Source organism: Tetranychus urticae, chromosome 3 (genome assembly GCF_039701765.1).
Source record: "Tetranychus urticae isolate SD_2017Ah chromosome 3, NJAU_TeUrti_SD_1.0, whole genome shotgun sequence".
Lineage (NCBI taxonomy): Eukaryota > Metazoa > Arthropoda > Arachnida > Trombidiformes > Tetranychidae > Tetranychus > Tetranychus urticae.
Genome location: NC_142960.1, coordinates 18,128,980 through 18,153,339, shown reverse-complemented (window position 1 = coordinate 18,153,339; position 24,360 = coordinate 18,128,980). Strand labels below are relative to the sequence as shown.

At 32.9% G+C, this 24,360-nt stretch overlaps 1 protein-coding gene across 1 annotated transcript; it reads left to right on the top strand.

The window, feature by feature from the left end:
* The first annotated feature begins 385 nt into the window (after window positions 1–385).
* On the top strand, window positions 386–2,654 carry LOC112538937 (uncharacterized). The gene is made up of 3 exons (XM_025161025.2): window positions 386–2,094; window positions 2,184–2,339; window positions 2,420–2,654. Exons 1-3 carry the CDS (start codon window positions 1,162–1,164, stop codon window positions 2,486–2,488), a joined length of 1,158 nt encoding a protein of 385 aa, XP_025016793.1. The 5' UTR covers window positions 386–1,161; the 3' UTR covers window positions 2,489–2,654.
* Window positions 2,655–24,360: the final 21,706 nt, after the last annotated feature.

Below are 24,360 nucleotides of genomic sequence, written 5' to 3'. Positions count from 1 at the left end.
AATAAGCTGACCATGACTTTTGCCACATCCGGTACTTTTGGAAACTTGATATTCAACAGTTTCTTCATCTCGACTGAAGTGGGAATCAACTTTTTTCACTAACTGAAAAAACATTATTAATCATACAAAAGGACTTATTTTTATACATTTCAATTTGTTATTCTGAATGAGCAAGATTTCTCACTAATCAATGAACATTTGTTTTATATGAATATTCATTTTGAGATTGACAATGAAATTATTTTGTTTTGATTGATTCTTTTGACTGACCTTTGATCGCATTAAGTACACTTATAGATCGTAACCTTTAATTGATTCAATGAAGCTATAAGACGTCATAACTGATCAGTGGAACTGACAACAAAATATAAAAAAGATGAAAAATACAAGAAAAAAAATAAAGATGGAGATTTAACATGGAGATATGAGGGATTCTAAAGGAACCATGCTTTCGTAAACATTAAAAGCTTGCACAGCCTCGAAAAATATGATGTTTTTCATGATGTGTAATAGAGATTTTTTACAGTTTAATTTTAACCAGAAAATTAGTTCAGTTGAAGATGAATAGGAATAGCAAAGGTTCAACAGCAACAACATCAATGAATTGATTTTTAAACTCGAAATCAATTTACAAGACGTAATCCTAAATGGTCCTATTTTATTGATCTCCAGAGTAATCTTAATGAATCTTTAACAAATTTAGAGAAAAGAAATGCTTGTAAAAACATGAATCAATGCAGGTATGCAAATGATACATTTGAAATATGCATGTTATGGTTAATTTAACGACCATTTATTTTGTTGGAAATTATGAAAAGTTGATTAATCGAAGTAAAAAACGATGTAAACCATTGTATTTGGTTGACATGAAAAGTTAAGAATGACGAGAATAAGGTAAAAACAATGAGAAAAGTTCATGTTTCAAATTGATTACATAAATTGGTAAACAAAGGCATTAAGAAATAAAAAATCGATTCGATAATTAACTTAGACAAATGACGAACCAAAAGTTGAAATTTTCAATTCCATTGAGCAAATGCAATAACATTTAAAATTAATTTTAAAATTTAACCAATGACTGCCATTTGAATGTCTTAGGCTACACGACGAGCACCAGAAAAGTAAATCATGGTTTAATAGTCGACTCGGACAAGACTAACAATGAATAGATATCCCGGTTTTCGTCGTTACCTAAACTATCAACTGGTTGATTTAACCTATTTAGTGACTGATGAATCCAAGTCTTTCAAGTTGTTTTTCCCATTATCATTTGCCGTTTGCCTAACAAATATGATCAAACAACTGATTAACCTGAGTCAAAGTGAAGTTACCAGTTTATCCTATTACCTCGGTGATTTAACACTTGTTGTTGGTGCAACCAGAAAACACTTGACTTTAATATATTTTGGTTGGTTTTCCGCTGCATTCACTTGTTCACTGGCACTTTATGTTTCACAGTTTAAACCTTCACTGCAAAAATGGGTTTCCATTGGAGTCATTTTTGATCAATTTGGTTCAACCAAAGTTCACCCACATTCTGGTTTACCAACAATTGTACACAAATACTTTATCAAATTGAGTCACATTTCGTATATTCTTGGTGGTTTAGCTGCTTTCCTTTGTGGCACACCTTCGCTCTTTATTTATCCATCACAGTTTATCATTTACTTGGTCTTCTGGTTGCTCATCACAGCCGTTGGAGGTTTAGTTGTGCTTGGTAATGCTGCTAACTTTGGTCCTCTTTTTGGATTCTCAGTCTATCTTTTTGGTAAACACTTGACCAGTGAAAAGGATAACTTGATAGTTGAAACTAAAAGTTATGAGAAAGGTGAAGATTGGAATACTATTGTAGCCAATTCAATGAGATCAAGCACAAATCAATTGAAAGGATTGATCGAAAGCTATCAATTTTGGATTCTAGTCAACCAATTCTTATTCCTGGCAACTTATCTCGCTCAGTTCATTTTACTTTATCTAATTTTTTTCGTTGAAGTACATAAATTTTTACGAATCTCTTTGATTGCCTTTGGAGTAATCAATTTCATTAGTGGATTATCCGTCCATTTCTGGCTTGGTGCTTATGGACAGCATAAGGTATGACTTGAACAATTTATTGGTTGAGATTGAATGGCGAGACAATTTATCGACCCTTTATTTAACCAAAAAAGTTGCTTTCCTTTTAGATCAATCAATATTGTTCCCAATTGAGAAGAGCACTTTTTACTAATGGTTCTATTGACATGAAACTAAACATCATAATTTATCTCGAACACGTTGAAACTCGCTATTTCTTCACCATATTTGGGGCCTTACGATATTCATTTTTTCATTTTATTCTGGTTCGTATAGTTTACCAATTTTATCAACTAAACAAAATCAACTTAATGATGTCTAAGTATTTAAATATCGTTTATTTCAGGTTATTTGCGAAAACATAACAAATCTTCTTCTTCTAATTGCATCTTTGGCTGGTGGAATGGGTCATTGAATGGACAATATGGAAATGCAAGAACTTATTCTTGGGATATAAAAATTTTCATTCATTTATTTCAATTTACATTGCATACTGTATTTAATTGCAGTCTGAGTGCCTGAAATTTAGACCTTAAGACTTTTGCAAATTAAATGTTTGAACAATCTTTGAATAAAGCAAAGTACGGGTGAACCGTATCCAATTCAACTCGCAAGATAATCGGTATTCTGTTGCTGAGCTTCTTGTTGCATAAATGCAAAGTCTCTTAACTCTACATGTAATCTTACGATAGAAGTGGCAAAATATGTAGTTGACGAGAATATAATTTCTTCCTTTTCACTCTTTTTTAAATGGCAATATTAGGATATGATAGTTGCTTGAAAGGAATCAAGAATTATATAATGTAGCATATCATTTATAATAGTCATGTTTTTTCACCTTCTAATATGGACCTTTCAATTTTGTCTTTTGATTCAAGAAACATATTCATTCAGAACACCGAAACATGATTCATTATTTTATTATAAAACACATGACAGTATTTTAATGACGAATCCCACTAATCACACAACATCTTATGATATTTATGTGGCTGGTAAAACAATAACAATTGATATACCAACAAGTGTTGTTAGTGTGTCTGAGATCCTCAATTGGAAAGTGGTCAATCTCAATGAAAAAAGATTGATGTTCGTCCATAAAAAGAAACCTCAAATTCTGATTAATCGACAGACAATCATGCAAATGAATTATTCTGGTGAATTAAGTGATTCAATAATAGCTTTTGGTGATAATGAAGCTCTTCATGTTCCAATAATATTCAATCCAAGTTTAACTAAACCAATTCCTGATTGGAATTATATTGAATTGTTGCATTTCGATGCTGAAAATGAAAAGGTTTCTGTGATTCGATCCTTACCTTGGCTGGATGAGGATTGGGAATTCATTATAGAATGGAACATGACAGATTATATTCATTTCGACGATAAATTGTACCTTCTTATAAAGCGAAGTATTTTAGATGATGATCTATCTGTTATTCAAGAGATATCAATAATACGATAAAGGAAGTGAACTTATTTCAAGTGCAGTTGATATTCATTTTACTCAAGAAGAATTCAAGTCCAACAAGATAATTGATTTGTTTTTCGTTTTCCTTTTTAAACCTTTATATAATGACACCATTCGTTACCAAGTGCACACAACACAATTACAGACTTCAGATAATACAAAAGCTTATTATGTCTATTATATTGACCATTTTGTTTCATTGTTTGAAGAAACTTCAAATGACTGTGCCTCTGGTTTTGGTAACATCACTTTATTACGGCATCACTTAGGATCAGAAGTCGGTAAATGTAAAAAGACTTCTTATAAAAGTTGTTCAACGAAGGAAAATATTGTTCCTTCAAGAGATGTCAGTCTCGTTGTAACTGGAAAATTATCAACTTCTCTTAATGCGCGTTATAATTTTCGGTTAACTGTACCCCATAAGATACAGTTTGTTGCACTGCCCTATCCATTTGATACAGCGAGCATAATAATGCCGGATAACCCTTTCGTGCAAACTGATATTTGTGAATATAATGTCGCTGAAACACCAATATGCATGAGTATTTCTGCAAAGTCGTCCTCTTTTATAAATGCATTCGGTGAAGCCGTTTTTCATACTAATAAACGTCCACACGGAGCTCTTTTCGTAACTAAAGAATCTAATCAAACCTTTTTCATGCCCATTGAAGTGTGTTTTCGTCTAAAAACTTGTACTCAATGTATTATGTATGGACTTTATTTTGACTGCATTTGGTCAAATTCAATTTGTGTTCATGATAATCAACCTAAGAACAAGGCTGTAATAACAGTCAACAGTTGCTTCAAAATCATCAACATTTCCCCCTTAATCTTCGAAGCTTCTTCACCAACAATACTAAAAATTGAACTCGATAAGCCACTGATTAAGGAGGATCAAGAGCAAGTAGTTATCCAAGCTGGTGACAATCATTGCACTGACATTATAATATATGAATTATTCATCATTTGCTCTATGGATTTAACAAAATCGGGCAAATTTAATATCCATGTTAGTCTACGAAATGATAGATATGCAGATACTTCAATCATTAGTGCTATATCTAATGACAAGGTTCATATTTTTGAATCTGATTACGCATTAATAATAATTTTACTATTATTTTTATGTTTGATTATCACTTCATTCGCATTAATATTTTATTATAGAAAGATTTATAAGGAAAATTTAAATAGATTCAAAAAGGTTTCTCGGCGAAGAAAAAAGAAGCGATTTGTTGGTACTCTTAGTGATAAAAAGTTCATAGAATATTTGGACTCGAAAAAGACAAGTAAATTAAGTGCTATAACCCGTGTTAGTGCGCGAATAGCATCTTCAACAATGAGTACACTGAGCGACTCAACCATTACAAATGGACCATCGACTGAACAGGATTCACTTAGGAGGACAATGCGATCTGAACCTCGTCGAATGCACCCACGAAGAAAATTACTTTAATCAAAACGAAAGTAATCACCAAAAGATTTCTCGCAACTCGATTGATTTGCTTTTTACGATTTACGTTTTTTAAGTTCAAGATCAAATTCGTTGCTACAATTTAACCAATAACTATCATTTGAATGCAGAGGGCTACATGAAGAGCACCAGCAAGTTGCGCCATGGTTTAATCAATCATGAATTGATATCCTTGTTTTTCGGTGTTACTTAAGCTACCAACTGGTCGAATTGACCTATTTAGTGACTGATGAGTCGAAATAAAGTTAGTAGTTTATCTTATTCGGTGATTAAACGCTGGTTGTTGGTTCAACCAGAAAACACTTGGCTTTAATATATTTTTGTTGGGTTTCCTGGATTCTAGTCAATCAGTTTCTATTCCTGGCAACTTCTGGTTAATCATCACAGCCGTTGGAGGTTTAGTTGTGCTTGGTAATGCTGCTAACTTTGGTCCTCTTTTTGGATTCTCAGTCTATCTTTTTGGTAAACACTTGACCAGGGAAAAGGATAACTTGATAGTTGAAACTAAAAGTTATGGGAAAGGTGAAAATTGGAATACTATTGTAGCCAATTCAATGAAAACAAGCACAACTCAATTGAAAGGATTCATCGAAACCTATCAATTTTGGATTCTAGTCAATCAATTCTTATTCCTGAATATGAATTATATGGAATCTTTGGTGCCTATGGACAGCATAAGGTATTACTTATAACTTGAGATTAAATGGCGAGACAATTTATCGATCTTTATTTAACCAAAAAGTCCAGATTTGAAACAAAAACATTAAACTTGTAACTTAATATCACGAAATTAATTGATGTTAAAATTTCAATTTTTCGCTTTGCCTTTTAGATCAATCAATATTGTTCCCAACTGAGAAGAGCACTTTTTGTACCAATGGTTCTATTGAAATGAAACTAAACATCATAATTTATCTCGAACACGTTGAAACTCGCTATTTCTTCACATATTTGGGGCCTTACGATATTCATTATTTCATTTTCGTTTTAGTCGCACCAAATTTATCAACTAAACAGAATCAAACTTAACAATGGCTGGTGGATTGAAGTATTTCAATATTGTTTATTTCATGTTCTTCGCGAAAACATAACAAATCTTCTTCTTCTAATTGCATCTTTGGCTGGTGGAATGGGTCATTGAATGGAGAATATGGACATGCAAGAACTCATTCTTGGAACAGAAAAATTTTCACTCATTTATTTCACTTTACATTGCATACTATATTTATTAATAATACTGGTTTAATAATTAAAGTCTGAGTGTCTGAAATTTCATGAGACATTGGAAGTTTGTTCATGTTCTTACAGCTTTGAAATTGCTTTGCTAATTGAATGTTTGATCAATCTTTGCATAAATCGAAGTACGAGCGTACTGTATCCACTTCAACTCGCAAAATGATCGGTATTCTGTTGCTGATGTGCTTGCTGGATTAATGTAATGTCTCGTAACTCTACATAGGCATTTACGATGTTTATAAACAAATTTGAGTACAGCGATATCGAACAAAAAAGAGTAAACAATCGATTTCAAAGTTGAGCAAAATTTTGATGTGCCGAATCGGTCAAGAATCGAATCAGAAATGATCTTGTGAGAGTTTGATTCATGGAATCTTAGACTCAAAGAAATCGTCAAGAAGGCAATTGAACAGGCAAAAAATAAATAGTATCTGAAAAAAAACTGGTTAAATTTGTTCACAAACACCGTACATACCCTTTATAATCTTACGATAGAAGCATTTTATTAAAATTTGTAGTTGACAGTATTATAATTTCTTCCTTTCCACTCACTTTTGAATGGCAATATTAGGATATGATAGTTAATTTGAAAGGAATCAAGAATTATATAATGTTGCACATCATTTACCATGAACATGTTTATTCACCTTCTATTAATAATATGGACCTTTCAATTTTGCCTGTTGATTCAAGAAACATATTCATTCAGAACACCCAAACATGATTCATTGTTTTATTACAAAACACATGCAAGTGTTTTCTTGACGAATCCCTTAAATCACACAACATCTTATGGTATTTATGTGGCTGGTCAAACAATTACAGTTGATATACCAACAAGTGTAGCTAACGTGTTCGACATCCTCAATTGGAAAGTAATCAATGTTAAAAAAAATCAATTAATGTTCGTACATCAAAATAAACCGTATATTTTGATTAATCAAACAATTATCAGTGAAATGGAATATTCTGGTGAATTGAGTGATTCAATAATAGCTTTTGGTGATAATGAAGCTCTTCATGGTTCAACGATATTCAATCCAAATTTAACTAAACCAATTCCTGATTGGAATTATATTGAATTGTTACATTTCGATGATCAAAGTGAAAAGGTTTCTGTAAGTCGATTTTTACCTTGGCTTAAAGATGATTGGAAGTTCATTAAGGAATGGAACATGACAGATTATATTCATTTCGACAATAAATTGTACCTTGCAATTAAGCGAAGTATTTGGAATGAAAAGTCTGCAAAAGTTACTCAAGAGATATCGATAGTACGATTGTGTCTCGACAAAGGAAGTGAACTCATTTCAAGTGCAGTTGAGATTCATTTCACTCAAGAAGCATTCGAGAATAATAAGATAATTGATTTGTTTTTCGTTTTCCTTTCTGGACCTTTGATTACCGAAAATCAACGTTACCAATTACACACAACACAATCGCAACCTTCTAACTTTACAATATATTATATTTATTTTATTTATGATATTGTTTCATTGTTTGAACAAACTTCAAATGAATGTGCTTCTGGTTTTGGTAACATCACTTTATTACGGCATCATTTAAGATCAGAAATCGGTAAATGTAAAAAGACTTCTTATCAAAGCTGTTCAACAAAGGCCAATATTGTTCCTTCAAAAAATGTCAGTCTCATTGTAACAGGACAGATACCGGATCTTCTCGATGGAGCTCTTTACGGTCTTGCAATTTTTATGCCAAAACCTCAGTTTGTTACACTGCCGTCTCCATTCGATAGAGCAGCCATATTAATTCGCGCAAAGCCTTTCTTTTTGACTAAAATTTGTAAATATCGTAACCTGTTCTCTGTACCCTTAGAATGCATAAATTTGCATGCAAACTCGATTTCCCCAGATGATATAAGTGAATTCAATGAAGCCGATTTTCATACTAATAAACTTCCATATGGAGCTGTTTACGTAACTAAAGAAACTAATAAAATCCTTTTCATTCCCATTGAAGTGTGTTCACGTCTAAAAACTTGTACTCAATGTATTATGTATGGACTTAATTCTGGCTGTATTTGGTTCACTTCAATTTGTGTTCATGATAATCAACCTAAAAATAAGGTTACACTAACAGTCGACCATTGCTTTAAAATCATGAACATTTCACCCTTAATCTTGAACTCTTCTTCACCGACAATACTAACAATTGAACTCGACAAACCACTGATTATGGCTTCTCAAGAGCAACTAGTTATCCAAGCTGGTGATAATCATTGCACTGACATAGCAATGAATGGACAATTCATCAATTGCTCTATGCGTTTAACGAAATCGGGCGAATTCAATATCGATGTTAGTCTACGAAATGATAGATATGCAGATACTTCAATCATTAGTGCTGTATCTAGTGACAAGGTTCATATTTTTGCATCTGATAGTGATTACACATTAATAATAATTTCGGTATTATTTTCATGTTTAATTATCAATTCATTTGCATTCATAGTTTATTTTAGAAAGTGTAATAAGAAACATTTAAATAGATCCAAAAAGGTTTCTCGACCAAGAAAAGTGAAGCAATTTGTCGGTACTCTCAGTGATAAAAAGTTCATAAAATTTTTCGAACCAAAAAAACAAACTGACTTAAGTGCTATAACTCCTGTTAAAGCGCAAATAGTATCCTCAACAATGGCTACACTAGACGACTCAAGGATTATAAACGAAACATCGAGTGAACAGGCTTCACTTTGGATCACAATGCGATCTGTACCTCGTCAAATTTTTCCACGAAGAAAGTTACTCCAATCAAAACCAAAACAAAGACCAAACGATTTCTCGCAACTTGACTGATGAATCAATCATGAGCAAATATCTGGGGCAACCAGAAAACACTTGGCTTTGATATATTTTGGTTGGGTTTCCTGGATTCTAGTCAATCAGTTCTTATTCCTAGAAACTTATCTCACTCAGTTCATTTTACTTATCGAATTTTACTAATAGTTCTATTGACATAAAACGAATTATCATAATCTATCTCGAACACGTTGAAACTCGCTATTTCTTCACTATATTTAGGGCCTTACGGTATTCATTACATTTCACTGTATTTCATTTTATTCTGGTTCGTATAGTTTATCAATTTTATTAACTAAACAAAATCAGTTTAACGATGGCTAATGGATTGAAGTGTCTGAGTATTTAAATATTGTTTATTTGCGAAAATATAGCAAATCTTCTTCTTCTAATTGCATCTTTGGCTGGTAGAATGGGTCATTGAATGGACAATACGGAAATGCAAGAACTTATTCTTGGAATAGAGAAATTTTCAATCATTCATTAAAATTTGAATTGCATACTGTGTTTGATTAAAGTCTGAGTGTCTGAAATTTGGACCGATGTGCGATTACGATAGAAGTAGAAAAAATCGTAGTTGACGGTAATATATTTTCGTCTTTTTACGCACTTTTGAATGGCAATTTTAGGATATAATAGTTGCTTTGAAAAGGATCAAGAATTATATAATGATGCATATCATTTATAATAATCATGTTTATTCACCTTCTAATATGGACCTTTCAATTTTGTCTTTTGATTCAAAAATTCATTATTCATTCAGAACACCAGATGATTCATTGTTTTATCTTAAAACTCATGATAGTGTTTTCTTGACGAATCCCAACAATCACAAATCATCTTATAATACTTATGTGGCTGTTAATGCGTCTGACATCCTCGATTGGAAAGTGCTCAATCTCAATAGAGATCGATTGATGTTCGTCCATGAAATGAAACCTCAAATTCTGATTGATCGACAGATAATCAAGAAAATGCCTTATTCTGGCGAATTGAGTGATTTAGAAACAGCTTTTGGTGATAATGAAGTGTTTCGAAGTGAAACGACTGTTTCCCTTCTTGGAGGCAGTAGAGCATTAACATTTTCAAAAGAATCTTTCTGAATCAAAAGAATCAATCTTTCAAAAGAATCTTAATGTTTCAACCATTTTTGTAGCTGGTCAAATAAGCTTTATCTCATGATATTTCCATGATGAATGCAATTATGTTTTAAAGGGACAATATATGATAGATCAACTGTTGTTCTATCGTTTGAGACCAATTGCACCTAATTCCAGATATTATTTCAGGTCCAGATTCAGTTCTGTATTTTGCTGTAAATAACATTGAAAAATGTTCAGAATTCATGAGATAATTAATTAATGTCATGTTTTCTTTTTGATGAACAGTAAGCACTGTAAATGTATTAATTTGATACTTCAATTACTGCACTATTCTGAGATAAGCTCAGAATTGACAAAAAAACAAATTTCTGAATTTCCCATTATTCAATTTCTATTGACGCAAATGCAGTTAAATAAGGAACTAATTCACGTCAATAGTCTTATTGTATTTGTCGATTTTAGACAAGAGTTTTTTCTTAATATCAACTAGATTAATTCTAACTATTTAAATCAAGAGAAACACTAAAACTATTTTACACACTCTCTAAGTCAACTCTAAACTGTTCGGAACTCATTGTCTGAGTTCTGACTGAACAACTTACCATCTTTAAACAACCATCATATTTATTAACACAAGTTAAAAACCATCATTTTCTTCGTCAGGGAATTAGTAAAATTCTTTTATCATTATTACCTGTTGCAGTCAACAGACCAATAATCGATTTCAGGCATTCATCATGACTAAAAATCCTACCTAAGGCACTCAAAGTCCCATTTTTGTAAACTCAGTTTCAGGTAAGCAAAATATCAACATCACCATCCAACCATTCAGTGAAGATGGAGATGTAGATATTTTGGATTGTTTAGCTGATTTTGAATATGCAGCCAAAATATTAGGGTGGTCAGATGAAGCTATGGTGAAAGCCTTGCTTGCTTATCTGACCAGAACAGCCAGAAGCCAGAAATAACCCCACGTTACTCCGTTACTCTTCACTATTCTTCACACAAACATTCTTTTTAACGGGATGATCTTTATTCAGCTGTACCGGAAATTTCAATCTGTCATACCCAGTCACTTTGTCTCGCGCACATCTTTGAGCACATGAGACCACTCTATACCTATTTTTATCGTTTGCTTCTCTTACGACACCAAAGAGATGTTCTTTCAATCCTTTCAAAGCCTTGAAGGTACCATTACAATAATCGCATTGGAATATAAACGGATTCTGTTTAACTTCCTCAACAGCAGCTGCTTTCGCTCCTCTTAGCACTCTGCATGTTCGACTACCTCTTCTTTCGTTAGCTGTGGGTATTAGATCACCCAAATCATGCATTGATTCCATTGTACATAACATTTTTCCCCATTTGAATTTGATCAAAGCATTACCAGTTTCTCTAATCCAAACACCAATTATTTTTTTAACTTTCCATAAAGCTTTGGTACATCCACCCTACAAAATACTGGCCTTTTGGTGTAGACTCTAAAGAAAATCTATTTATCAACAACCGTAAATCAACTTTCTCTTTCTGTGTATTGATCGATAATTTCTTTCATCTCCGTGAAAGTGCCTTCAATTTCATTATTGATGTATCACCGGGGAGTAAAGGTTTCATTGTTGAAGGGATTTCGCTTCAATCAATTCAATCATGGATAGTTTTTGAAAATATACTTTACAAATTAAGTAAAATTTAATTGGTCCGAGAACTAAAGTAAGTAACATCAGATTGCTGATAACTCTTTGTAAACAACCGATAACATCTTCAGAACGGCGTGAGAAGGTATTTCACACGTGAATTAATTGCTCATTAAATCATGCAAATGATAAACAGTAAAATTAACGAATTTTTTTATACGACTAATAAGCTTGAATTGACCGCTTGAATGACCACATAATTTTTATGGCAAAAATCAATTTGTTAAAAGCTTGAAATAAAGTGTTGATACAAGTGCATTTTAAATAAATACAAATGTTCAAATTTCTGTAGTTTCTTGATGAGCAATTGTTACATTTGCCATTGATTTTCAATGGGAAATGCACTTGGTATATGATAATCAGCTTTGCAACTTTCCTTGTATGTCAAACAGCAAATTAGTCATTGTTTAAAATGCTTTGGTTTCTTCATGAGTGCACTTGTTTGGGTTTGAATAACGATTTAAGATACTCTGATCTCTCTTCAATTTGCTGCTCATAAAAATTTTTTTGCCGCACTTGGAATATTTGCATTTTGCAATGAATAGAAAAAAAATGATTGTAATATGTATCTAATTTAAATCTAATGTGGAGTTCAATAATCTTTTGATCATACAGATGGAGATCAATCTGTTTGACGTGAAAAGAAATGAAATGAGTAATTTTCATGAAAAAATTATTTATTCATTCATTCGCATCAGGTTCACAGTTTTGTGGCTAATCAATATGGTATAAATCAAATTTATTTTGCAATTTTGAATCAATAGTAAATTTTTCGACTCCCTCCTCATAATCAGCATCGACACAGGTGAAACCGTCCCAAGGAAACATCATTGGAAGGTAGAAACCTTTCTGGACAAATCCATCATCAGAGATTATTTCTCTTATCTTTCGGACCATGCATTGAATATGCCAAAATATGCAAAATTTTCTCTTGAGTGCTTCCGACCGACAACATGCTCTTTGAAGCTCTTCATTTTTTTTAAAGTTGAGCCACAATACAAGCATGTGAATCGAACGGGATCATCAGTTATTGATGTCCTTGCATCCGCTTCTTGTCGGTACAACGTTTTGATTTTACTCATTTCCGTCCAGCTGATTCCGTCCTCAGGCCTCAATGGGTCAGGATTTTCCAGGTCACTCGGAGCAACTCTGGCCTGGTTGAAAGCGACTGCCTCCTGGATGTTTCCTTCAGTATCAATGGCCCAGCAAGTCGTCCTGCAGCCCCATTCTGAACACTGATCGCGTACGCGAACGAGCTGTCGAGAGGTTTCTTGGACTGGTTGTTGTTGTAATGCCTGATTGTTGCGGCAGGAGGAGCGAAGGGTCAGTTGAGTGTTGGCTGTATAGGAAAAACAAAAATAAAACAAAATTAGATTAAAACAAATCATGGAGTAAGAAAAAGAATCCTTACCGTTTTCCATGGTTGAAGATAAGAACGGAGATGTAATGTTGTAAGTAAAGAGTCAAAACTAAGTGATACTTTACTGAAGAAAATTTCAGTTTAAATACAAGACTCCCAAACAACTTTGAGATAAATTTAGGGCACCTGACAGCTAAGTAATTCCATTAATCACTTTACAATTCATGAAAAGGGAAAAACCAGCTCATGAATAATCTCCTTATTTGGAAGTAAGGTGATTTCATTAGCCACTTTGAATTTCGAACAACATGCACTCATTATTTGATAAATGAAGTCTCATGTTTGCGGAATAGTAAATGTGATAAATCACCTCATCTGTCAGCTCAAACTGAACCAACATGCTTAAGAAAACATGAACACAATAATCAAATCATTGAACTCATATGGTGAAGATAAAACTTCAGCAGGTGCAGAAATCAAGCAAAATTAGGTTGATAGACAATTGAGCATTGAAATAAGCTTAAAATGAGAGAATTAGCATAAAATAAGTGGTAAAAGCTAATTTTGATATTTCGACATTTGACCCACACTAATTCTTGTTCATTAAGCTATCTGTTAAATAAGCTCGATAGTCTAAGGAACAGAGATCTTTGATTAGTTCTGTTTTGAGTGCCTTATAGTCTTGTGGTTTACTTTTATAAGTGACTCAATAAGTATACCAGTCACTAGCCCTTTCTCTGAGATAGGCTGGTAGAGTAAAGTATTTAGTTCGCTCCTAAGGCTTCAGCAAGGGATTCAAATTCAGCTAACCAATCTATTATTTCCTCACCGTCTCTATCAGTGAAAGGTTTAATTTCAACTGGGTTGTCAGCGAGGTTTAATGGACTAACATCAGCCGACATAAGCATCCTGACTTGTGTTAGTCATTCTTAATCAAGTGACTCGTAAGTCAAACAGAAACTTATTCCTAGCAATTTCTAAAGAAAAGAACTCAACAACCGTATCGCCGTCGTTGAGGTTGACACAAAGGACGTAAAGGGAATGGGACAAACACAAAGATAAGGGAAAGGAGAACCGGAGTAACTTAAAATTGGCCTACCGGGCCTTGATGGTTCATCTCTCTAAGTCAGTCACCAACTGATGCTGGAGTGCAATGGAGCTAATAACTGAAGACAATCAGGACCAGCGGCAAGGATACAGTCTGGGGCTGGATAGTCGTAAGAACCAATAACCGGAACTGGATGATTTAGCAGGACCAGGATCAATAGAACCAAAGACCGAAAGTATAGTCGGCTGGAGCTGGATGAACGTCAGATCAGTTGAGAAGCCAAATGAATAAATGACTGGAGCCGGATGAATCGTCAGGACCAGTGTATAGCAGGAATACGGATCAATATAAGAGTGGCTGGAACTGAATTAGCGTCAGTACCAACAGTAACAATGAATTCAGGTAAAGATCAGGAAAGATCAGGCAGCAGAGATCAGGTACAGCAGGAACAATGGGAACTAAGCCCTCATAATGGCCACCAGATGAAGAAGAATTAAAGAAAACCGAAGGTTTAATATAAAAAGACTTTATTTAATCTCTTCCGAGTCTTCGCTGACTCAAGGAATAATGACTGTAATGTTACGATTTTGGTCTCTCTTTATATATTGAAATTTATCTCTAATTAACATCATTTATCTTAAATTACATCTAAAGAAAAGGGTGAATAGTCTAATTATCTATTTCTAGAATTTTCGAGATTATTCTAATCAAATCATTAATCTAGTCATTACATAATTAATAACTTCAAGTAATTATTGTTTATTGTTTATTTATTGTTTCACAAGAAAAACAAAAGGTCAAGTGTAAAATTCATTGAAGCATTTAAAACAATAGATACCGTAAGATGATGTCAAAAATCATTGAAGCATTAGAACATTAATATCGAAAGACGGTGTCAAGGTCAGCCGTTAGGTCAGTCGAGCGTAAAATCAATCATGCGAAAGGGGGTGGAGGTATTTCCGTTTCAATCTGAGGAGTTGAAGCGTATGTTTTCATACTTTTCACCCACGAAGAAAATTACTTTAACCAAAACGAAAGTAATCACCAAAAGATTTCTCGCAACTCGATTGATTTGCTTTTTACGATTTACGTTTTTTAAGTTCAAGATCAAATTCGTTGCACAATTTAACCAATAACTATCATTTGAATGCAGAGGACTTCATTACGAGCACCAGAAAGTTGAGCCATGGTTTAATCAATCATGAATGGATATCCTTGTTTTTTGTGTTACCTAAGCTACCAACTAGTCGAATTGACCTATTTAGTGACTGATGAGTCGAAATAAAGTTAGCAGTTTATCTTATTCGGTGATTAAACGCTGGTTGTTGGTTCAACCAGAAAACACTTGGCTTTAATATATTTTTGTTGGGTCTCCTGGATTCTAGTCAATCAGTTTCTATTCCTGGCAACTTCTGGTTAATCATCACAGTCGTTGGAGGTTTAGTTGTGCTTGGTAATGCTGCTAACTTTGGTCCTCTTTTTGGCTTCTCAGTCTATCTTTTTGGTAAACACTTGACCAGTGAAAGAGATAACTTGGTAGTTGGACCTAGAAGTTATGAGAAAGGTGAAGATTGGAATAGTATTGTAGCCATCGAAAGCTATCAATTTTAAATTATAGTCAATCAGTTCTTATTCCTGGATATGGATTATATGGAATCCTTGGTGCCTATGGACAGCATAAGGTATTACTTATAACTTGAAATTGAATGGCGAGACAATTTATCGATCTTTATTTAACCAAAAAGTCCAGATTTGAAACAAAAACATTAAACTTGTAACCTAATATCGCGAAATTAGTTGACGTTAAAATTTCATTTTTTCGCTTTTCCATTCAGATCAATCAATATTGTTCCCAACTGAGAAGAGCACTTTTTGTACCAATGGTTCTATTGAACTAAACATCATAATTTATCTCGAACACGTTGAAACTCGCTATTTCTTCACCATATTTGGGGCCTTACGATATTCATTATTTCATTTTATTCTGGTTCGTATAGTTTCGTAGTTGACGGTAATATAATTTCTTTTCCCTCACAATTGAATGGCAATACATATATTAGGATATGATAGTTGCTTTGAAAGTAATCAAGAATTATATAAATTGCATATTATATAATCATGTTTACTCACCTTCTAATATGGATCTTTCAATTTTGTCTTTTAATTCAAATAACATATTCATTCAGAACACCCAAACATGATGCATTGTTCCATTATAAATCACATGCAAGTGTTTCCTTGACGAATCCCACTAGTCACACAACATCTTATGGTATTTATGTGGCTGGTAAAACAATAACAATTGAGATTCCAACAAGTGTTGTTAATGTGTCCGACATCCTCAAATGGAAAGTGGTCAATCTCAAAAAAGATCGATTGATGTTCGTCCATCAAAATAAACCGTATATTCTGATTAATCGAACAATTATCAGGGAAATGGAATATTCTGGTGAATTGAGTGGCTATATAATAGCTTTTGGTGATGATGAAGCTCTTCATGTACCAACAATATTCAATCCTAATTTAACAGGACCAGTTCCTGAATGGAATTATATTGAATTGTTCCATTTCGATGCTCAAAGTGAAAAGGTTTCTGTAAGGCGATCCTTGCCTTGGCTGGAAGATGATTGGAAGTTCATTATAGAATGGAACATGACAGATTATATTCATTTCGACGATAAATTGTACCTTCTAATAAAGCGAAGTATTTCTAAGGCAAATTCTTCATCTGTTACTCAAGAGATATCAATAATACGATTGTGTCTTGGTAAAGGAAGGGAACTAATTTCAAGTGCAGTTGAGATTCATTTTACTCGACCAGAATTCAATACTCATCAGATAATCGATTTGATTTTCGTTTTCCTTTTTAAACCTTTGTATAGTAACACCAATCGTTACCAAGTGCACACAATCACATTAGAACCTTCAGATAATACAAAATATAATGTCTATTATATTGAGCATTTTGTTTCATTGTTTGAAGAAACTTCAAATGACTGTGCCTCTGGTTCTGGTAACATCAATTTATTACGGCATCATTTAAGATCAGAAGTCGGTAAATGTAAAAAAACTTCTTATAAAAGTTGTTCAACAAATGAAAATATTGTTCCTTCAAGAGATGTCAGTCTCGTAGTAACCGGAGAAGAATCAAGTCATCTTGATTCGGTGTATAATTTTCATGTACACTATAAGATTCAGTTTGTTGCACTGCCGTATCCATACAATACAGCCAGCATATCAATGCACGTAAAACCGTTCACTACAACTGATATTTGCGAATATTATGACCCGTATGGTGCACCGCCAAGATGCATGCTTATTAATTTTAACTGGATCACTTCTGTTGTAAGTGAATTCAATGAAGCCGATTTTCATACTAATAAACTTCCATATGGAGCTGTTTACGTAACTAAAGAAACTAATAAAGTCCTTTTCATTCCCATTGAAGTGTGTTCGCGTCTAAAAACTTGTACTCAATGTATTATGTATGGACTTTATTCTGGCTGTATTTGGTTCACTTCAATTTGTGTTCATGATAATCAACCCAAAAACAAGGCTACACTAACAGTCGACCATTGCTTTAAAATCATGAGCATTTCACCCTTAATCTTGAACTCTTCTTCACCGACAATACTAACAATTGCACTCGACAAACCACTGATTAAAGCCTCTCAAGAGTATCTAGTTATCCAAGCTGGTGATAATCATTGCAACGACATTTTAATATATGGATCATTCATCAATTGCTCTATGGATTTAACGAAATCGGGTGAATTTAATATCGATCTTAGTCTACAAAGTGATAATTATGCAGACACTTTAATCATTAGTGCTGTATCTAAGGACAAGATTCGTATTATTGCATCTGATAGTGATTATACATTAATAATAATTTTGGTATTATTTTTATGGTTAATTATCAATTCATTTCTATTAATATTTTATTATAAAATAAAGAATAAGAAAAAGAGTAATAAGGAACATTTAAATAGACCCAAAAAGTTTTCTCGACCAAGAAAAGTAAAGCGATTCGTTGGTACTCACAGTGATGCAAAGTTCATAAAATTTTTTCACCCGAAAACGAAAAGTAAATTAAGTTCTATAAGCCGTGTTAGTGCGCCAATAGTATCCTCAACAATGGATAAACTGACGACTTAACCAAACTTTACAAATAAACCATTGAGTGAACAGTGTCCACTTTCGAGGACAATGCAATCTGAACCTCGTCAAATTTATCCATGAAGAAAATTACTTCCATCAAAACGAAAATAATCACCAAACGATTTCTCACAACTTGATTGATTTGCTTTTTGCGATTTTCGTTTTTTATAGTTCAAGATCAAATTCGTTGCTACAATTTAACCAATGACTATCATTTTATTCTGGTCTGGTACAGTTTTACCAATTTTATCAACTTACGATGGCCATTGAAGTGTCTAAGTATTTCAATATTGTTCATTTCAGGTTATTTGCGAAAACATAACAAATCTTTTTCTTCTAATTGCCTCTTTGGCTGGTGGAATGGGTCATTGAATGGACAATATGGACATGCAAGAACTCATTCTTGGAATAGAATAATTTTCACTCATTTATTTCAATTTACATTGCATACTGTACTTAATTAAAGTCTGAGTGTCTGAAATTTGGACCAACATGCGATTATTATATTAATATTTAGAGACATTGCAAGTTTGTTCATGCTCTTACAGCTTTGAAATTGCTTTGCAAATTGAATGTTTGATCAATCTTTAAATAAAGCGTAGTACGTCTAAACTGTATCCACTTCAATTCATTAGATAATCGGCATTCTGTTGCTGAGCTTCTTGTTAGAAATGCAAAGTCTCGTAACTCTACATGTAATCTTACGATAGAAGTAGCTAAATTCGTAGCTGACGGTGTCGAAAATTGGGTTTAAAAGTTGTTGAAAGACAAAAGTTTTACGCTTTGCAATCAAAGAAATAACCTTCCTTTATTTGTTAAACAAGCATTTCAAAAGCTGAACTAATCAGAATTTGTTTCTGATCTTTCGCTGAAGAAGATCAATGTCGGATTAATGCAATGTCTCGTAACTCTGCATAAGGTGCCGAGTTAAATGCGTTGGCGGTGATATAATCTCTTCCATTTCACTCACTTTTGAATGGCAATATTAGGATATGATAGTTAATTCACTCATTTGTTTATGTTAATTTAAAAGAAATCAAGAATTGTATAATGTTTCATATTATTACACTTAAGTACCCGGTTAAAACAATTTTTTCTGAGTCTCCATCTATTGATAATGGGCTTCAGAAAGTGACAGCGCTTAAGATTCAGGTGGAAGCAAGGATTATATAAATTATAAAAACAATGGCAATTTGTAGAAAATCATTGATGGTGACTAGAGCTAATAAAAGTCTAGGCTTTAGAGCTAAATGGTTAGATTTTAGCTTGGGCATCTAATTATTTCTTTAGATTTTAGTTTAGTCTTGGATTTTATTGAAAACTTTAGTCTTAGACCTGATCTAAAGTCTAAGTCTAAGTCTAATTTGATGTTACTACAGATTCAAAAATTGACAATAAGATTTAAACAAAACCAATGGTTTTACAGTTTCGCTTTTTAAGCTTGATCTTTTTTTCGTTAAAATATTTACTGCTACCGAAAATGTCTCTTCAGATTTGACACTAGAAGCAGGTAAACAAAAAACTGAAACAGCCATTTTGCTCAAAACAGGGTAACGAGCTTGATTCAGTTTCCACCATTGTAGTGGCTTAACACAGTGACTCTCAACAACAGTAGTTAAATAATCATCAACTTCATTTTGTATTGAAGTATCGGAAAAGTCTTTGAATTTTTCAGATGCAAAATTTGCGTCTTCAATTGGTTCAGATTGGGTTACATCGGTCGATTCATTGAACTTGGTAAAATATTTATCAATGATGTCTTTAGCCATATTTTCAATAGGACTTTTTTTGAAGCAGTTTAATTTGAATCTTGGATCCAAAACAGTCGCAAGAATTTAAATTTCATTGGTTAACTTTTTTTCGTAATCATTAAGCTTGGATTCCATTGAACTGACACATTTGATCAACATGGGCTCGTTAAATTTATCGAGAAATTTTTTCAATGTAAGGTAATTAGGCCAAATTAAATTAAGGGTTGGATAGCTTGAAGAGCTCATTTCCAATGTTATCTCTTCAAATGGTTTCAAAAGCTCAATCAATTTACTTGCTATTTTCCAATCATTTTCTAAAATATCAAATTGTTTGAAGTCATCATCATTTTTAGTTAACCAATTCAATACTGATTTTAAATGAACAGCACTTTCCAACATATACAGAGTTGAATTCCAACGAGTACAAACGTCAAGTTTAGGTGTTTTGAAAGTAACTTCGAGCTTCAAGCAAGTTTCTTTAAGAGTTTGAAGCTTTTTCGGCGAGTCGTGTAAAGTCGAGACAATTTTACGGATTGATTTAAAGTTTTCTTTACATTCATTTAAACCGGATTGAACAATTAAATTTAAAATATGGCAAAAACATCTTTGATGGAAATCGTCGAATAAGACTGGACCAAACATATTTTTCAGTTCTTTTACTGCTTTCAAATTGTTTGTTGCATTGTCAGAAGTAAAACCAGTAAATTTATCTTTGATCCCAAAAAAAAGTAAACACTCATATAATTTTGAAGCGATTTCTTCACCAGAATGAGGAAAAGGGATAGAACAAAAATCAAGGACAAATGAGTTCAGTTCGAAGGTTTCATCAACAAAATGAATAGTGATACTCATGAATGGTTGACCGTTTAAAGCTGACCAAATATCAGTGGTAAATCCGAAGTTAAACTTTTCATAAGATAAAATCCTACTCTTCACTTGTCTCCGCATTTCATTGAATTTGTTGATCACTTTTGTTTTCAAGCTATCTTTATGTGGTATGTTCAACGTTGGATTGATTACATTCAACATTTGGCGAAAATTTTTATCATCAACTGTAGTGAAGGGTAAATGGGCTTCGGTGATGAATTTAACTAAGTAATCATCAAATGTTTTTGTAGGCCGATTTGATTGAAGATGTTTATCCAATGTATAGTTATTTAACACTTTTGTATGGTTATTAGCATGATATTTCAGTGAATCAGCACTTGTTTTCCCACTAAATGTTTTATTCCAAAAGTTTACACTTTAAACGTTGTCCATCAATTTCGTCGAAGTTATCCCATTTCCAACACTTACGTTTTTTAGGTTGCGAATCACAATTAACTAAACTATCAAAAGCACTATCTTGAGAATTAGACATTACTTTAATTTAGACACTAGTTTATCAAAAATACAAAAATTCTATCAATATAACAGACACAGAAAAAAGCAGAAAGATTTGACTTGAAGTTAACTCTAAGTAAAGTAAAGTAACCCAAAGTAAAGCCAACCAGAAAGATTTATCAATTACTAAGAATCTGTAATTTGAATCTCAAAAGCAATGGTTTCACAGTCACCATTGGTGACTGTGAAAGTTGCTTTAACCGGGTACTCTAGTCCCTGTACTAGTGACTCACTAGAGTCTAGTGTAATTGAGATAACAAATTCATTTAGAACATTCGAAAATGATTTAGTTTTTTACTACAAAACACATGCAAGTGCTGCCGCATTCCAAATATCACTAAATTGTTTGCAAGTTTCGCTGAAAAAGATTCAATGTAGTTCACAAAGCGACTATACATGTCATGTCACTTTTTACATCAACTTTTTTGTTTGAGATCAAATGGATTTTTGTTGTGATTTTGATTTAAATTTAATTTTATAATTTCTTCCTTTTAACTCACTTTTGAATGGCATATTAGGATTTGTCAGTTTATTTGCTCATTCGTTTATCTTAATTTGAAAGAAATCAAGGATTATATAAAATTTAACATCATAATCATGTTTATCCACCTTCTAATATGGACCTTTCAATTTTGTCTTTTGATTCCAAAATCATATTCATTTAAAACACCAAAACATGATTCATTGTTTTATTACAGATCACGAGACAGTGTTTTCTTGACGAATCCTTTCAATCACACAACATTTTATGGTATTTATGTGGCTGGTCAAACAATTACAGTTGATATACCAACAAGTGTTGTTAATGTGTCTGACATTCTCAATTGGAAATTGGTCAATACCAATGAAAAAAGATTGATGTTCGTCCATAAAAAGAAACCTCAAATTCTGATTGATCGACAGAGAACCAAGCAAATGAATTATTCTGGTGAATTGAGTGATTCAATAATAGCTTTTGGTGATAATGAAGCTCTTCATGTACCAACAATATCCAATCCAAGTTTAACTAAACCAGCTCATAAATGGAATTATCTGGAATTGTTGTATTTTGATGATAAAAATGAAGAGGTTTCTGTAATTCAATCCTTACCTTGGCTCAAAGATGATTGGAAGTTCATTAAGGAATGGAAAATGATGGATTATATTCATTTCGACGATAAATTGTACCTTTTAATATTTCGAAGTATTTCGAAGGCAAAGTCTAAATCTGTTACTCAAGAGATATCAATAATACGATTGTGTCTGAACAAAGGAAGTGAACTTATTTCAAGTGCAGTCGAGATTCATTTTACTGATGAAGCATTCGAGTCTAAAAAGATAATTGATTTGTTTTTCGTTTTCCTTTCTAAACCTTTTTATAATGAAACCAATCCTTACCAAGTGCACACAATCACATTACAACCTCCAAGTAATACAAAAGCTTATCATATCTATTATATTGACAATTTTGTTTCGAAGTTTATTGAAACTGCAAAAAAATGTGCTTCTGGTTCTAGTAACATCACTTTATTACGGCAGCATTTAAGATTCCAAGTTGGCAAATGTAGAAAGACTCTTTATAAAAGTTGTTTAACAAAAGGAAACATTGTTCCTTCGAGAAATGTCAGTCTCGTTGCAGCTGTCGTTTTTGAACAGCCTCACCATACGCATGTTAATTTTTATGCTCCATATAAGATTGAGATTGTTACACTGCCGTATCCATACGATTTAACGAGAATATTAATCCACGTGAAACCGTTAACACACAGTGTTATTTGTGAATATTTTGTAGGGTACGCTGGATCGCCAAAATGCGATTTTCCATATCTAAATTCCTCAATTTCCTCTTATGATATCAGTGAATTCGATAAAGCCGATTTTCATACTAATAAACTTCCATATGGAGCTGTTTACGTATTTAAAGAAACTAATAAAATCCTTTTCATTCCCATTGAAGTGTGTTCACGTCTAAAAACTTGTACTCAATGTATTATGTATGGACTTTATTCTGGTTGTATTTGGACAAATTCAATTTGTGTTTCTGATGATCAACCTAAGAACAAGGCTACACTAACAGTCGATCATTGCTTCAAAATTATCAATATTGCACCTTTAGTGTTTAGACCTTCTTCACGGACAAGACTAACAATTGAACTCGACAAACCACTGATTAGGGCTTCTTCAGAGTATCTAGTTATCCAAGCTGGTGATAATCTTTGCACCAACATAAAAAGAAATGAAGTATTCATAAATTGCTCTATGCGTTTAACGAAAGCGGGTAAATTCAATATCAATGTTAGTCTACGAAATGATAAATATGCAGATACTTCAATCCTTAGTGCTTTATCTAATGACAAGGTTCATATTTTTGCATCTGATAGTGATTACACATTAATAATAATTTCGGTAACATTTTCATGTTTAATTATCAATTCATTTCTATTAATATTTTATTATATTAGAAAGAGTAAGAGAAAGAGTAATAAGGAACATTTGACTAGAATTAAAAAGGTTTCTCCATCAAGAAAAGTAAAGCAATTCGTTGGTACTCACAGTGATAAAAAGTTCATAAAATTTTTTGTCGCAAAAAAGAAAAGTGGAATGAGTGCTATTACCCGTGTTAGGGCGCCAATAGTATCCTCAACAATGGATTCACTGGACGACTCAACCATTACAAATAAACCATCGAGTGAAAAGGATTCACTTAGGATCACAATGCGATCTGAACCTAGTCGAATGTATCCACAAAAGAAATTACTTTCATCAAAAAGAAAATAATCACCAAACGATTTCTCGCAACTTGACTGA